This window comes from Anas platyrhynchos, chromosome 8 (genome assembly GCF_047663525.1).
Source record: "Anas platyrhynchos isolate ZD024472 breed Pekin duck chromosome 8, IASCAAS_PekinDuck_T2T, whole genome shotgun sequence".
Taxonomy (NCBI): domain Eukaryota; kingdom Metazoa; phylum Chordata; class Aves; order Anseriformes; family Anatidae; genus Anas; species Anas platyrhynchos.
In genome coordinates, this window is record NC_092594.1 from 19,575,064 (window position 1) to 19,590,762 (window position 15,699).

The following is a 15,699-nucleotide window of genomic DNA, read 5'->3' on the forward strand; positions in this document are numbered from 1 at the left end:
CTCAAAATCTCTTTAACCCTAGACAGGGAAAGCTGATGGCAGACAATACAGTTACTCAGTGCAAAGCAGGCAATACACCTCTACAGGTCATTTGAAGAGAAATGAAAGAACTGGTATCTTTCTGCAATACATCTGGCCAAGCCGAGAAGCAGGCAGTGCTGTTTCATGAAGCCCTCTGCCTTCAGTTAGTCTCACGGAATCCTGGGGCTGGAGGAAACGTTTCCCTTGACACACAAAGCATCTTTGGGGCATCATTCATTATTGCTTTATGCATTAACTTTCTAGAACTTTATGGAAGCGGGCTGCCCTAGCTTCCGTAAAACTGGGGACTATCACCTTCTTGTAGGAAACTGGCACATTCCCTGGGCCTCGTTAATGGGATTATCAATCGCCTGGGCAGAGAGTAAGCTCAAGCCCAGCATAAACTGCTAACTCAGGCACAATGCCTTTCTGCGGGGCTGGACAACATTCAGTTCCTGTAGAAAACCTCAGCAGAGTAGAGAACTGTGAGTGACAGCATCCCATGGGATACAGGTGGCTCCTTCCTCATCTTTGAAGCTCCTCCGGTGATGGATGCTTGGGGTGGACAGAGAGCATCCTCAAGGGACAACATGACAACCTTGCTCCTCAGCACTGAAATAAAGACACAGTAGCTGGGAACACCTCCTCGCTCTTTCAGCCATCCTCTGCACTTTCCTACCTCTCCCCCACAAAAAGCCAGAGGGGCGGCTGCTTTCACCCCATGCTCTCCTCATTTCCCAGCTGCACCTCCATGACGGGTCCCCTTCCCCTCAGCCAGGGCTGACCTCCTGCCCCATGGGGCCTCCGCTGCACCCAGGGACGGGGAAAACTGGATGGACCCAGGCCTTGGGGGGCCACTCGTGAACTGGGGGAACCCACCTACAGGATATGGTCTACAAATTTAAAGGTCTTTCTTAAATGGTTATCAGGAAGGCAATGAATAATCCAGAAAGGTAGCATTTTATGGGGCAAAAAATGAATCACATGTCCTGGAGAGCTTTGTGTATTGTGATCTTTTTTGATGGTGTAACAGGCAGAGGTAGGGGAGGCTGCACCTCGAGTGCTGTGTTCATTTTACTGTAAGAAGGCCCCTTACTGAAGGCTCAGGGGAGACCTCATTGCTCTCTGCAACTCCCTGAAAGGAAGGGGTGGGGAGCTGGGGGTCGGCCTCTCCTCACAGGTAGCTAGCTTGAGGACTAGAGGGAATGGCCTCGAGTTGTGCCAGGAGAGGTTCAGGCTGGAAACGAGATGTCAGGCACTGGGACGGGTTGCCCAGGGAGCTGGTGGAGTCACCGTCCCTGGGGGTGTTTGAGGAGACGTTGGACACGGTGCTTAGGGACACGGTTTGGTGGGTGACACTGGTGGTTGGAGCTGATGATCTTGAAGGACTTTTCCACCCTCAGTGTTTCTATGGCTCCATGGACTGCTCGGGACTGCTGCGGGTGTCAAGCACCAACCACCACGGGCTGAGGGCACGGAACGGCGCAGGAGGCGAAATGGCGGAGGGCAGGAGACCCCCACCCGCCCACCTCCACGGCGGGGCGGCCCCAGCACCCAGCACCCCGCGGCCCGTCCCGGCTCCCCGGAGGGCTCCGCAGGCACCGCCCGGGGGCAGCGCCGAGCGCGGGGCGGCTCCGCGGGGAGGCTCCGCCGCCAGCCCCGGGCCCGCTCCGCCCTGAGGGCAGCCGGAGCCCGCCCCGCCGCGGGCGGCGCATGCGCGGCGCCGTGTGTCCGCCTGTCAATAAAGCTTGAACCAGCGCCGGGCCGGGGGCGCTCGGGCGGGCGCGTTTGGTTTGGGGGTGCTGTTTTTTTTTTTTCTTTTTAATTTTTTTTAAATATTTTTTGAACCAACTTTATCGCTCCGCTGGCGCCGCCCGTTCGCCCGGCGATGCGCTGAGGCGGCCGCCGCCGCGCTCGGCCCCGCTCCGCCCGGCCCGGCCTCGGCATGTCGGGCAGCCGCCCGCCGCCGCACCCCGCCGCGCCGCCCGCCGCCGCCTCCTCCTCCTCCTCCTCCTCCTCCTCGGCCGCGGCCATGGCTCCCGGCTCGTCCTCCTCGGGCGGCTCGGCGCCGCGGCCTGTGCTGGTGGCGGCCGCCGTGTCGGGCTCGGGCGCGGCGGTGGCGGCGGGCGCGGGGCTGGCCCGGCTGGCGGCGGCGGCGCGGCCCGGAGCGGGAGGAGGAGGAGGAGGAGGAGGAGGTGGGGGGGGGGGAGGCTCCTCGGCGAGCGGCGGCAGCAGCAGGAAGAGGCCGCTGCTCACCCCGCTCTGCAACGGGCTCATCAACTCCTACGAGGACAAGAGCAACGATTTCGTGTGGTGAGAGGGGTGTGGGGGGACATATCGCGACAGCGCGGGGCGGGCGGCGATAGGAGGGGCGGCCCCGCGGGCACCCGGCTCGGCTGTGCCCCCGGGAAGGGCTCGCACTGCCTCCCAGCACTGCCAGGCCGCCCCCAGGAGGGCCCCGAGGCGAGGTGGCCCTTGTGGAGGTGAGCACAGGGCTCCCGCTGCCCCGGTTGGGGTTCGTGCCCCTCCAGGGGAGGTGTGAGGCTCGTGGCTGCTGGTCCTGACAGAGCCAGCGAAACCCTCGTGGGCTTTGCTGGGGATGGTCAGCTGGCGTGACATAACGGTATGCTCGTGTCAGCCTCGCAGCTAAAACCAGATGGGTAGGAAAAATCTGCGATGATGAGATAAAGGTTTGCCTGGAGTCCCTTCATGTGTTGTCCTAATGTTCGGCCCAAACTGCAGGTCTTGACTGGAAGTGCCCCTTTGGCAGGTGTTGGGGAGCGAGGCTTGCCACAGGCTCTGCGTTGAGAACTAGCTGGTAATGCTGGGTTTTAAAGAGGGCCCTATTGCTAATGGCTTTCAAATCTTCAAACATAAGGAGTAGGTTTGGCTTTTATAGCTGGCTGGATGTACTAAAATGTGAGAACAGAAAGTTGGGGTAAGTGTTCACAGCTGAGAGGCGAACCGTGATGATGAGATACTGGAGACAAGCATGGGTTAGAGGGAAGTCGTGCATCTGAAGGAACCCATAAAACAGGAGGAAAAGGAATGGACCACAGCTGGCAGGGTGGCCTTGTCTGGCTGTGCTGACTTCCAGGTGAGGGTCAGATGTTTGGCATCTCCGCAGGACAGGCATCGTAGCAAAATCCTGCAGACAGGATCCTATAGCTTTGTAAGCGATCTGGCAGGGTAGATAGGAAATATCCCTGCTACTAAAGTGAGAACCTGAAGCTGCTGAAAAGTTAGTGGCAGGAAAACCAGCAACTACTGGTTAGTAATAAGGAGCAATTTCTGATCGTTACTTCTCCCTGTGGGTAGTGGTTTGCTCTGCAGCAGAGTTGGGGTGAGTGCATGTCCCTGATCAGCTGGGGTCCTGCTCTGAGTGCCAGGCCATGTTAGGTGCATTCAGGGGCACTTGTTTTGGGAGATGCCTGCCTTGCTGCTGCTGCTGCTCACGGGTTTTCTGGTTGTGAGTGTTCTTGCTTCTTCCTTCCCACTGCTGTAATGCTCCAGCAGGGCTGGTCTGCAACCATCACTCCCTATCCCTTTAGAGTTATCTTTTGCTCTGTGTTTGTTGTTTGTTGTAGACATGAATGTGTTTGGAGGGAAGGGAAACAAAGTAAGTTTCCCTTGGGAAAGGGACAGTTGAAATATTTTGCATTGGTTCAAAAAGCAGGGTTTCTTACTGTTTTTTGTGCAGGTAAGTGCTTCAAGGAGAGTGCATAATGAGTTGTTTTCTCCTCATCCAGGAGTACTGCTGGCTGAACTAAGTGAGAAGGAAAAATCAGCTGAGCAGTAATCAAGGCAAAATGTCTGTTCCTGTCCCCCTCTTGGTATTTACAGGAGAGCCATGCTGGGTGTATTTAAGTGCAGGTCAGAACCTTTAAGAGCAAGTGCTAATTATAGTTAACTTACCTGGGTTCCTCACTGCCGTGTGTTTCTGTGGGCTGTAGGGATTGTTCTTGTTTATATTAACAGTAGATTCAAATTATAGTACTTATCTTTTTTTGAGGTAGCTATACAGTTATGTAGCACAGAAATAAAAGTTCAGCTGGCGACTTTAGAGTTTTGAGCAATGTCCAGTAAGACGGGTGCGTATCTGAGGGCTTAAATAATTGATTTAAGCAAGCTTTGGCTGTCCCAGCCTGAGAGGCAGAAGCTTTCTGTGTGCCATTTTCCAAAAGGATGCTGTCAAGCCACTGCCAGCTGCAGGTGGGGGAGTGTTTGATGATTTTTCTGCATGTGGGCTGTGAGTTCCTGCTAGCCGCAGCTGTAAAGTCAGCGGTAGGCCCTGCCTGTACCAGGCTGAAGTTGGGAAAGAAAAGAGAAGTTTGGGTGAGTTGCGTGTGTGCAGGTGCATGTGGAAATACTGTAAACAGTGTGCGCAACCTGCCTGCCTGTCATCCAAAAATGCCCTCTCAGCACTGTGAGGCTGAGGCTTTAACCCAAACATTGGCATACCTTGCTGAACGTTTCACAACCCAGCCCAGCAAGTGTACGTCAGGGGTTTGTACACGGGTGCTGTTTGTGGTACGCAGCACCTTCCTGGAAGTGTAGCATGCCCCACCAGGAAAGTGTGTGTCTGACTTGCCAACTGCGTGGTGGTGAGGGAAACTTTTTGTGCCTCTTTGTGCACGCTGTGGATTTGAAGACAGACTTTGTGCTGCTTCTGCAGCCAGGCCTTTCTGCAGTTGCCTGGAGAGTGCCTGTCTGAAAGGGAATCCTCTAATTGGAGGATTTCCTTCTCTCCAGCAGTGTAATTGCCTACGGTTTTCCCAAGCCTTACCTTAACCCTCCCAATTAATGGTTCACTAAACCTTTCTAAAACCAGTTACTCTCTGCTTTGCTTCCCAGATGGAGGGGATCATACTGCAGGCTGACTTTTCAGAGGCTGTTTCATATCAGTGCTCGTTTCTGAGCTCTTTTCATAAATACGAACATGTGGAAAAGAGTATGTGGCATAGAGACCTGGAGAGGTACAGCCAGCTTACCTGGCTGTAGAAAGCACTGTTTGCTACACTTAGAGGTGGACTTCAGTCTTTTCTTAGGTATTTACCCATTAATGGTGATGCCAGGCATGGACTGAGTATGTTTGTATGTTTGTGATCTGGTAAGTTCCTTTAATAAGGAGTGCTTCAAACTGACTGGAGGTCACAAACTGAAGTGTTACCCTAAACAGCTGTTTATGACAGTTCTATAATCTGAAACAACGATAACTCCGTAATCTATTCTTATGTTATAGCTTTGTACTGATCAGATAGTAATGGCAGTGCTCTTTAACTGGTCACACTCTGAGCAAATGACAGAGCCTGGAGTCAGTCCTGCTTTCTTCTCAGACCCAGGAAGAACAGAACAGGAGGGAGAAGCTGTAAGCAGGTCCTGTTGGGTGTGGGACAGAAGGAAGTATGAAATGTGCTTGAATTTTATAGTGACTGTTTTCACCAGGTGTTCAGGTAGCTGAGGTTGACAGAAGCACTTGAAGTACTCTGAAAACAGCTGGAAAAATGCAGAGATAAGTAGTTGGTTAAAAAAAGTTTGATATCTGCCCTGATGTCTCAACCATGGGGAAAGAAAATACCTGATAAGCCTTTGCAGTTTAGAAAGTGCTGGACAAGGAACTGTTGAGTAAATAAGGTATTGGTATCTGGTAAGGAACAGTGAAATCTATGGCTGCTGAAGTACTTTGCATCTTTTTACATGGCACTGCTGCTTAAGGCTCTCAAGTAGAGAATAAGAGCTACCTCATGCATAGGAGCCTTGATTTTGCCATACCTGTGCTGCTCAGCTTTGGCACATGCTGCAAGCTACAGTATGGCTCAAGTTCCTGCCTCTGGCCTCTAATCTGTTCTTCCCTCTCTAGACTCCATGAAAACAAATGGCACACAGCAACTCTCATGTAACAGCCAGCTTGGCTTTGATAAGTATTGAGACATCAGTCTTGTTTCCATTTGTAAATCAGTCAGTGTTTTGGAGTGAAACTGTTCTTAATGGAAACTTCAGGCTCTGTTGAATGACCCTGTGCTGAATGGCTGTTTCTGTGGGCTCTGATCGTTTTTTCTCAGCTGTTTCAACTCTGTCACTTCTCCAGTCAAGCTGGTATGGAGAAGAATAAGTTTGGAAATGGGGGCCTGGAGTAGCTGTGGTGTCAGGAGGACATCTTCCTTGTTTAGCTCTGATTTGCCACATCCGACTGCAGCCAGAACAGCATGGTAGTCTTGGTCCCTAGTGCACTGCCTGCAAGAAATGCAGGGGTGTACTGGAGAAAACACATCCGACCCCATAGGAAGCAGCAGTTTTTAGCATTTGTGGAGAGTGGGGCTGTGTTATGTGGCACAATTAGAAGAAGGCAGAGAAGTTTAGCTCTGTCACCAGTGGGGAGAAACCAGCCTCAGATGTTCACACAACCACAAGTCTTCCTCTTACTGATGCGTCCTTGTGGGCCAAGCTGTTGAGAACTTATTCTAATGGAAAAGTGCCTTGAAATAGAACTTAGTTTCAGAAACAGTGACTTTAACCCCTTAAGCTGGGGTTGCCTAAGACAAAGGATTTTCAGAAAAGGACCTGCTAGGGAAGAGAGGGGCAAGTGGTTGTTAATTATTTTTGTGGCTTCTTCTGGGGAACAATGGGTGTGCAGTGGTTTGGTTGGTTCAAAGAATAATGTTCTGGTTTGATTTGTTTGCTTCTAAGTCATGTGTACATAGCTGATGTGCTGGGATGTTGAAGACAACCTGGTTTGTGTGCCAGGGTGGGCAAACTCTGAGGCATCCATGATGCCCAGTTTGGTCACTCTGACAAGCATCAAGTCGGCAGAGGCTGCAACTTCATCTCCAAATACTATTTTTAAAGCCAGTAGAGGTGTCTCCTTCTCATGTTTAAATGCCTAACAGGGTCTCACAAATATTTCTCTTCTTTGAAAAGAGCGATGAGATGTGGGACTGACTTCTCAGGAGCGTTGGTGGTGGACCTTTCAGCCTAGAGGGGGAGAAATGGAGGTGAAATCGCACCTGCTCAGCCAGTGGTGTGGTCTGAGGTCAGGTGTTTTGAACTGAACTTTGGAGAAGATGGATGCTCTGCAAAAGCTGTTAGCAGTCCTGTAACAGTTGCACGTCCTTCTCCCGTCAGCTCCCTGCCTGGTCCTTGGCAGTTATGAAGGCAGTTGGTTATGAATGGCTGTTGGCTGAAAAATGGGAGAATAAAGTGATTTTGGCATCGCTTATAAACACCTTGTGTCTGTTCACAATAAAAACAAATGTTTATGATCAGTTTGAGATTTAGTACAGATAGCTAGGAGGTCCTTTGCTTGTCAGAGGTACTCTGGCTTTGGGTAGTTTGCAGCTGTTGAAAGCCTCACCAGTGAAGGCTCACCTGGTTTCCAGTTGTAGCAAACTGCAGGATCGTTCCAAGGCCAAAGAGCCCTTGATTGCCCTTTTGATCTTTATTCTGCCTAGCTGCTCTTGCACTTTTTTTGTCCTCTTCTGTTTTACAAACAGAAAAGATTACCTACGAGTGATTGGGTAGCTGCTTTGAATTAATACTTTTCTTTTTTTTGAAGCTTAAAAAGATGTCTTTGATTTTTGTTTTCAGCCCCATCTGTTTTGATATGATTGAAGAAGCATACATGACGAAATGCGGACACAGCTTCTGGTAAGATCTTTGTATCACGCGGTGCTGGTGACCTGACATCATTGTGAAACCCTTTCCTTGAACTTTCTGCTACTTCTGTTTTCTGTCCCTGCGCTGAAGAAATCGAAATCAAAATTTAAAAGGTGGTTACCAGTTAAACTAAAAAGAAGTCTACGAAGTGTTAAAACCCAAACTTTGTGCCGCCATGATTTCCTCTGTAATGCAATAAAATGGTCATAAACTGTTGGTAGCATTCCGTGCTCAGAGTCAGAGTTTGTCAGCTCATTTCCTTGGGAAATGGAAGCTTTCTGTTACCACCTGAAGCAGTGGGTCCTGCTGTTACAGAGGTCACAGGAGCCAGTGTTGGTGTTGGGGAGGTCCTTTCTTCCTTCATGCAAGACCATACGATTTGAAGTAGCTTCCAGGTTGTCTAGGGTGATTCTATTAAACTTCAGAGAAGATGCTTTAGGCTTGTTTCTTTCTTCTCCCCATTGATCTTTTTCTCTTTGCAAAATGTTTACTAGGAAGCTGTTGTATCAAATAGGTTCAAGGTTCACATTGTTTCAGTATGTTATCTCTGGTTGTCACAAGGAGCAAGAATGTTTCATGGAAACATACAAGAATCCTCTGGGGCAGGTGTACAGTTATCTGCTCCTCCAGATCTCAACTAGGGGTTGGAATAAATGTTGAACCATGAGGCTTTAATGTTTGCTGTATTCCATACTCTTATAGTGTCTGTTAAACAGAAACAAATCTACCACCTTTTCAAGAAGTAATATTTTAGTAGCATAAAACACCTTGAGCAACAGATTCAGTTAACTTTCAGAATGTTTTGACCTCTATATGTATACGGGTAAGATAACATCTGATTTTATGCCCTATATGTAATATTTTAACCTGGTGATCTGTAACACTTTTTCAAAAGTCCAAGATAAGAGGCATTCGAATACCTTTTGAAATTGACATCAAGCTTGGTTCTTAGGGAGCAAGGTGCTTAAATTTAATGTTAAAGTGCATCTTTGGAGTTACTCTGTCCCTCAGATAGCTAAGAGCTCAACAGTGACTCTGGAGTGACTTGTATTAATAGCTGCTGAGAGGCAGAGGGGAAATGTGAGACCCTGGTGAAGATACTTTGTCAGTGCTCGATTATGTGAAGCGCACAGTAGTTTTCAGTGTCACTTGCAAACTATTTGGCTAACCTGGAAAAGTTGCTCCTGAATAACACTGTCTGCTAGCTCTGCGTGTGGAAGCAGGGCACAAATTCAAGATTCAAGCATAACTGAAGTATGCAAGTTGCCATAATCCTCAGTGAAATAAAGGAGTAAAGTACTTAAACACCTTTTTGTAATCCTTGCCAAGAAACTTCAGTTTTTTTGCTGTAGCATTCTCCTAGTCAATATTGGAATGTTTTGACTCCACTGTAAGATCTCGACAACACAGCTGTTAGCTAGCAGTGCAAGTCAAGTACACATTATCTAAGGTTGATGCTATTTCCTTTGTACTTATGCTTTTTCTTTATGTTTACGTACTTTATCTTGTTTTTTAAACAGCTATAAATGTATTCACCAGAGCTTGGAAGACAATAACAGATGTCCCAAATGTAACTACGTTGTGGACAACATAGATCATCTTTATCCCAACTTCTTAGGTGAGCTCCAGGCTTGTTTTTGTAAGAAACATCTTTGTTGTGATGGAAGGCATGTACTTGTAAATTCATCCTATAAATAACCTGCTTGCAGATATTGAAAATGAAGGCCAAGCATCACTCCTTTGGTCAACTGTTTTTTTTTTTTTAAAAAAAAAGTGGTTAGTAGTTTAGGTTGTTACACTCCATTTTGTCTAGCAGTTTTATGTATACTGAGTTACAGCAGGGAGACTGACTTGCTTTATGCATGCTATAAAAAGCAAAATGAAAATGTTTTCTGGCGACTTGAGATTTGGATCTCTACTTCTGTTTTCCTGCATTGTCTGTTTAATAATCAAGAACTTGTGCTGTTTTCAAAGTATGAACACTGAAAGGGGGAGGCTGAATTACTTATGGTACTGCTTTGGTGACTATGGCATGGTCCAAGTGATGTGTGTGTGTGTAAATTACATAAAATATTCGTACACATATGCAATCCTAATTAATCACTGCATAAGCAAAGAAGGAAAATTATCTTCACTGGAAATAGTTAAATAGTGGGTTATGAGGAGAAAACATCAAAGAAAATGCATTGGAGTGTGAAATACCGAAATTAAACTAAATCTTGATTTCATGTGCTGGGATATCTGTTTAATAATAGATTAAAAGCTATGGTAGCCAATGAATGCTTCAGAAACAGTCAATCCTGATTTAGACCCAAGTATGTTGTGCAGAAGATGGTGCTGAGGCAAGTCTTGGAGGATGTATAAAAAAAAAAAAAGAGGTATACATGTAAAGGGCTGAGCCCTTCTTGGTCTCTTTACAGTGTTTGCTAAGCTGGAGTGAAATAAAACTGTAGCAAAAATAACTGAAGCAAAGAATGTAGTGATTTAAAGAAGCAAGTTGTTCTATTTGGCTGCACTTGTTCTCGGCCTGTAGTAAGTCTGTTAATGTTTTATTTTCTTCGTACTCCTCTTAGATGTACATCTGCCTTAAAGCTGGAAAACCATGGTACTTAAAAATAAATAAATGAAGCAATTTTAGGAATGTGTAGGCATTATGTTTACTGATTATTTTTTTTAAATCTCTATCCTTAACAAATTGTCCAAAGAAGAAATTGGTTAGAGAAAAATGGACAAAATGTCCTACTGTTTTAACTGCTAGTAAACTTACTGTAGAATTTATAATTAAAAAAAAGAGGTGGATTTTACATGCTTATTTTGAGAGCTCAAAACCAATCTCGTTTTACGTCTATTTATTTTTTTTCAGTCAATGAACTGATTCTTAAACAAAAACAGAGATCTGAGGAGAAAAGATTCAAACTGGACCATTCAGTGAGTAGCACCGTATGTTCCAACTTTCTTACTTTATTTAATGGTTTTATACAGCAATTGTTATTATGTGGCTTAATTTCGAATAAATTGTATTGTTGAGCTGTTGCATGAATTTGCTTTATGGGGTAGTAATACAGATATTGGTGGCACTGTATTCCTTCAACCTTAATAATTCCACTTCTTCCTGCCAGCCGTTTTACAGGTAAAAGCAAGCTGTGTTAGTGTAACTAAATGTCATGTAATACCTTGAATATAACCTGGGAAACTACCCTTAGAAGCACATTTGTTTAAAGGTAATAATCTTCATTCAGTGCTGGAAATTACAGCTACAATAAGACTAATAAATGATCATAAGTGCTACACGCTTGTGTGATCATGTGTGAGAAGTTACGTTCTACAGAGAAATGGAAGGATAATACCAACCACAAGAGGGAGAAGGATGTGTTTGGAGTAGTGGTGTTCTGGCTCTCATCCCAGAAAAAACTGCCTGGTTCTCTTCTAAACTTTGTTCATGTCACGGAATCAGAGTGCGAATTAGCCTGAGCTGCATTCCTGGTTGAGGGAAACCCTGTACTGCAGCAGTGGATGCTCCTGTACATTAAGATCAAAAAGGGTATATGACATTAACCAGGAAACTTGCATAATAATTGTCTTACTATGTCTGGTTTCCTTCCTTGGCTTCTGTATAAGTCATAAATAAGGATGCAAGGTAATACTGAAAATCAGAGCCCCTGTTTTTCTCAGTTTAAAAAGTACAGCTCTATTGAAGTGTTATTAGTTTAAGGACTGCATTGCAGAAAACTATGCTTTCAGTAGTTTTATGCTTTAGAAAAGAGCAGTCTTCAAAGATTCATTCATTTACTTGCAGTCAGTTCTATATTCAAGATAAAATATAAAGGATTTAATATCTCATTTAAAATGCACGCAGCTAACCTGAAGGCATGTACAATAACTTCTTGGAATTTGGTTCCACTTTCACAGAAAGCACCTTTAAAAACTGTGCCAGTAGATGCATCTAAGTTAGATAACTGCCATCAGATGGAAATCTACAGTGAATTATTCCAAAAAGTTGGGTCTATCTCTTGGCAACAAATAAAAATACCAACATCTTCTAAAAAGAGCAGCTTTGCTGCTGTATGAGCTCCTTAATATGCATGCTCTCCTCTTGTACTACTTTTGATGTTAAGTGAAATTATTAAAGACATGTTACAGCAAATGAATCCTGTGTTAAGCACCATTTCTTGGCAAAGGATATGTCTCATTAATTAAGAAATCACGTTACGGCATCTCTGAAGCTTTCTGAATAGTGGAGATTAATAAAATAATAGCACTAGTCAGTAAAGATTGTATTTTAGTCCCTTCAGTGATGGCTAGGGCAAGATTTATACCGTATATCAAACAAATATATAGCAGTCTTGTCTGTACTGCAAATGTAATTCTAGAATCTGAGCTGTTATAGATATTTGAGTCTTTTCCTATACACTTCTCAATTTATTCAGACATCTTTCTCTTCAACCTTGCCTATTCACCCTGACAAACATGTAAACAGTATTCCAATTGCTTTCTATTTCTGGAAGAATTTTTTTTCAAGGTTAATATTTTGCGTCTTATTTTCCTTTTAAAGTAGTCTTCAACACGTTTAACTTTTAATTCTGTATTTATGTCCAAAACAAACTCCTTGTGGGGGAGTCCATCTCCCAAATAAAAAGAGAAATGTTCCTTTTTCATAAATCTGATGCTTATTCTCTCATTTAATTCTTATGAAAATGAAACGATGCCCTGAAAGTTAAGTTGTACTACTTAAAATTTGTCTTATATAGCATGTTGATTTCATTTAAAGTTACCTAGTTTTTTTCTAGTTGTTCTAGGTTGAAATCGTGCTGTGCTTTTTGTCTGTGGCTTCCACAAGTTCTAAGTGTTGTGTAAAAAGAAATGCTCTGTATGAATGTTACATTCTTTGTCTTAATCTCGCCCATACAAATAGGTTATAGCCTCTTAGAAATTTTGTGCTTTAGATTGGGTGGCATTTCTAGTTGCTTGGAAACCTAAATATCTTGATTTAGTGTCATAGCTTTAGAGGACAGGGTTTTTTGATCCAGCTTTGTTTTTTCTCTTTTTTTTTTTTTTGAAGGCCTAAAGACCTTCCAACCACATCCTGAGGTTTCCTAATGCAGCACTATGCCTAGTGCTAACATATTATTCAGCCTTTCCTGTTCTAAAAGATAGTTTTTTTTGTTAACTTTACTGACAACGAGAAGGGCAAGCAACTTGTAAAAAAGGGAGTATGCTTGTTCTCCAAGGAGTACTTTTCGGTTCTAACAGGTTGAATGAAAAGATCACCTTGATTAGTTTCATCTTCTTTCTTGCTCTTTCATTTCCTATGAAAATACTCTTAATAGGAATAGTGTGGGAGGTGGGAATTAAAGAAACCAATACTACTTTCTTCCATTTAAAGGTAGTATGAAGGCTTTACCTATTACTTGGTTAAAAAATTAAAAGGTATTGCCACTTAACAATATTTCAGATGGATGTAACTGAACTGAGTTTCAATAAACAACACTGTTTCTCTCCCTAGAAATATGTTCTTAGAAACTAGGGCACAAATCGGATAAAATTGTGGCTCTGTAATAATCTCTTCCTAGCAGTAGCTGTGCTCTCATAAAGTACAGGTTCTCAAAATATCTTCCGAACAAGATAAGCAGTTACACAGAGCAGTAGGACAGAAGAGCTATGGCCTGTACATGTGGGAGGGTTGGGAATTGTGATTCCTGAAAAATGCTTTGAGGTTTTTACAAAGGGATGAAATATTGCATTTTTGCCTTTAATATCTGTTGCTGGATATAGCCATGGGTGTCTTGAACTTAATGTCTCTCCAATGTCTCTCATCTTTCTAGAATGGCCATAGGTGGCAGATAATTCAAGATTTGTTGGGAACTGATCAAGACAATCTTGACTTGGCTAATGTCAACCTGATGCTGGAGCTGCTGGTGCAAAAAAAGAAGCAGTTGGAAGCAGTAAGAAATCTCTTGTGTCCTTTTTAAATGAAAGTTAATAGCTTTTTCTTTTTACGTCTCTGTCCTCTTAAAGAAAAATTGTAGTGAAAGTTCAGATGTCTCATATTAAGTCAGTTTGAAGACTTAGGCAATGTGGCTTAGGCAAAGCTAAAGAACCAGACCTTCTAAATTCAACTGAATTATAAATTTGGCCAAGTGCAGTTGGAGTAGAATTTCAATGATGTTTTAAAACAGGTGAGGAAAAGTTGTATTAGAAACTGCTTATCTTATTTGTTCTTGCAGAATTAATGTTTACTTACTCTCCTCCTGTCAGAACCACAGGCTAACTGGAAAACTTTTATTGACTTTGAGCAAAATTATGTTACTGTCTTGTGGGGGGGGCTTGTACATAACTCTTTCATTGTGGTTCAGTGAAAATGAAGTGTGAGTAAAGTTCATAACATCAGAATAAAAACACTTTGTACTCAAGGCTGTTTCACACTTGTGACAAATGTGAAACAAAGAAACAAGATCTAGTGTATAGGTGCTTTTAAGCAGAAGTATCTTTTAAGGATACTAAGTCCTAAAAAAAAAAAAAAAAAAGACAAAAAACTCAGCTTGACACTTTAAGAATGCTAAACATTTTATTTCTACTTGCTTCACTTTTTAATTATAGTCAAAGGGCTGGGGAGGAAGAATAAGAATATCTCGTGAAAAATAGTTTTCTTGCCTCCTGATCTCTCTACTTTTCCTGTCCCCTCTGCCTTTAATGGTTTGTATGCGATAATATCCTGAACCTTTTTGAGTGTATGTTCACAGTCCTCTAGTGGCAGGTATTTCTGTAGGTGGTGAAATGAAGCTGTAGAATGCTGGGATAGGATTAGGGCTATATTAATGCTAAAATACAATTATTTTTTTCCTGTTATGCACCTCTTCTCTTGCTCTGGTAAGTTTTGGGCTAATTTAGGTGAAAATATTAAACCACTTGTTGAGGCAAATGACCTGTTGTGGAAAGATTGGAAATGGATATTTTCAATTTCACCAGTAATTTTTGTCTTCCATTCACAAAGTCTTCAGCAGTCATCCCTTTACATAATCTCAAATGTTAGTTTTGGCAGGCAGTGTTTTTTATATAGAAGTAGCATACTGAAGTACGAAAGTCACAGAAGTGGACACTAATGATCTTCTAGGACAGAAGATTAGTCTTCAAAGAATCTGTATTCCAAAAGCAATTTCAGGTGCAGTAGACAAAAGCATTTCCTCTTATTAGTAAATCTTCAGAAACACACAAACAAGAACTGCTACAAGGATTTCTGCCTTCATGTAAAAAGTTGTGATCCAAACAAAACTTTAGTGAGGCAAAGGATAACTACTGTTCTTAAAACTGCATTAACCTATTTTCCTTTCCTTGTCTCTGAAAGCTGTTTTTATGCAAAGCATGAATTTCTGTGTATAAAATGAATGTTTGTGTAACTGTTGGATAGATATTAAGAGAAACACTCTTATTTACTGTGTTACAGGAGTCCCATGCTGCCCAATTGCAGATCCTCATGGAATTTCTTAAAGTTGCCAGAAGAAATAAACGAGAGGTAACTTGCTTTGTTTTTCAGCTGGTGAGGTGTTTGTGGCCTTCTGTCATTTTGCTTCTGTTTAAGTGATGTGTTAGCCTGACATTATCTCTTTAAAGAAAAAGGCAAGGCCTGTTTGGGGAAGTCTCATGCAGATGATATATGGGATTCAAGGGAAATTAATCTGTTTGTGTGACGCCTTCAGTTTTTAATCTCTTGCCTTTTTGTCTCTCACTGATGTAAATTCAATTTGGAATCTCTATCCTATAGTTCTCTTCTTCCCACATGCTTTACCAAATTCTTGAAACAAGATATTTTCTGTGATGGAAAAGTTGAAAGCCTGAGAAGGAATGAAACTGGTCTGTCTTTTTTTTTTTTCTTTTTAGCGTATCAAATGCCATGACTAATGCTGTGCCACAAAAGAGCAAATAGTCTGTGCTCTTCCTTATTTGTCTCAAAATGAGCCTCCCAAGGAATTAGAGAGGGTTCTGTAATCAAATATATTGTCTTTCATGGTTTGGGACTTCTCATTTATA

General features: G+C 43.4%; 1 protein-coding gene across 3 annotated transcripts in view; it reads left to right on the forward strand.

Annotated features, from left to right (window-relative positions):
* Positions 1 to 1,746: 1,746 nt before the first annotated feature.
* The window catches only part of COP1 (COP1 E3 ubiquitin ligase), a 124,382-nt gene continuing 110,429 nt past the window's right edge, over positions 1,747 to 15,699 (forward strand). Inside the window, exons 1-6 of one of the 3 annotated variants that reach the window (XM_038182924.2) lie at positions 1,747 to 2,334; positions 7,606 to 7,665; positions 9,195 to 9,292; positions 10,538 to 10,614; positions 13,497 to 13,616; positions 15,116 to 15,184. In XM_038182924.2, the coding sequence (XP_038038852.1) occupies positions 1,967 to 2,334; positions 7,606 to 7,665; positions 9,195 to 9,292; positions 10,538 to 10,614; positions 13,497 to 13,616; positions 15,116 to 15,184 (792 nt within the window). In that variant the 5' untranslated portion in view covers positions 1,747 to 1,966. The remainder of the gene's footprint in view (positions 2,335 to 7,605; positions 7,666 to 9,194; positions 9,293 to 10,537; positions 10,615 to 13,496; positions 13,617 to 15,115; positions 15,185 to 15,699) is intronic. The other 2 variants (XM_027462374.3, XM_027462376.3) reach the window with 2 other exon arrangements.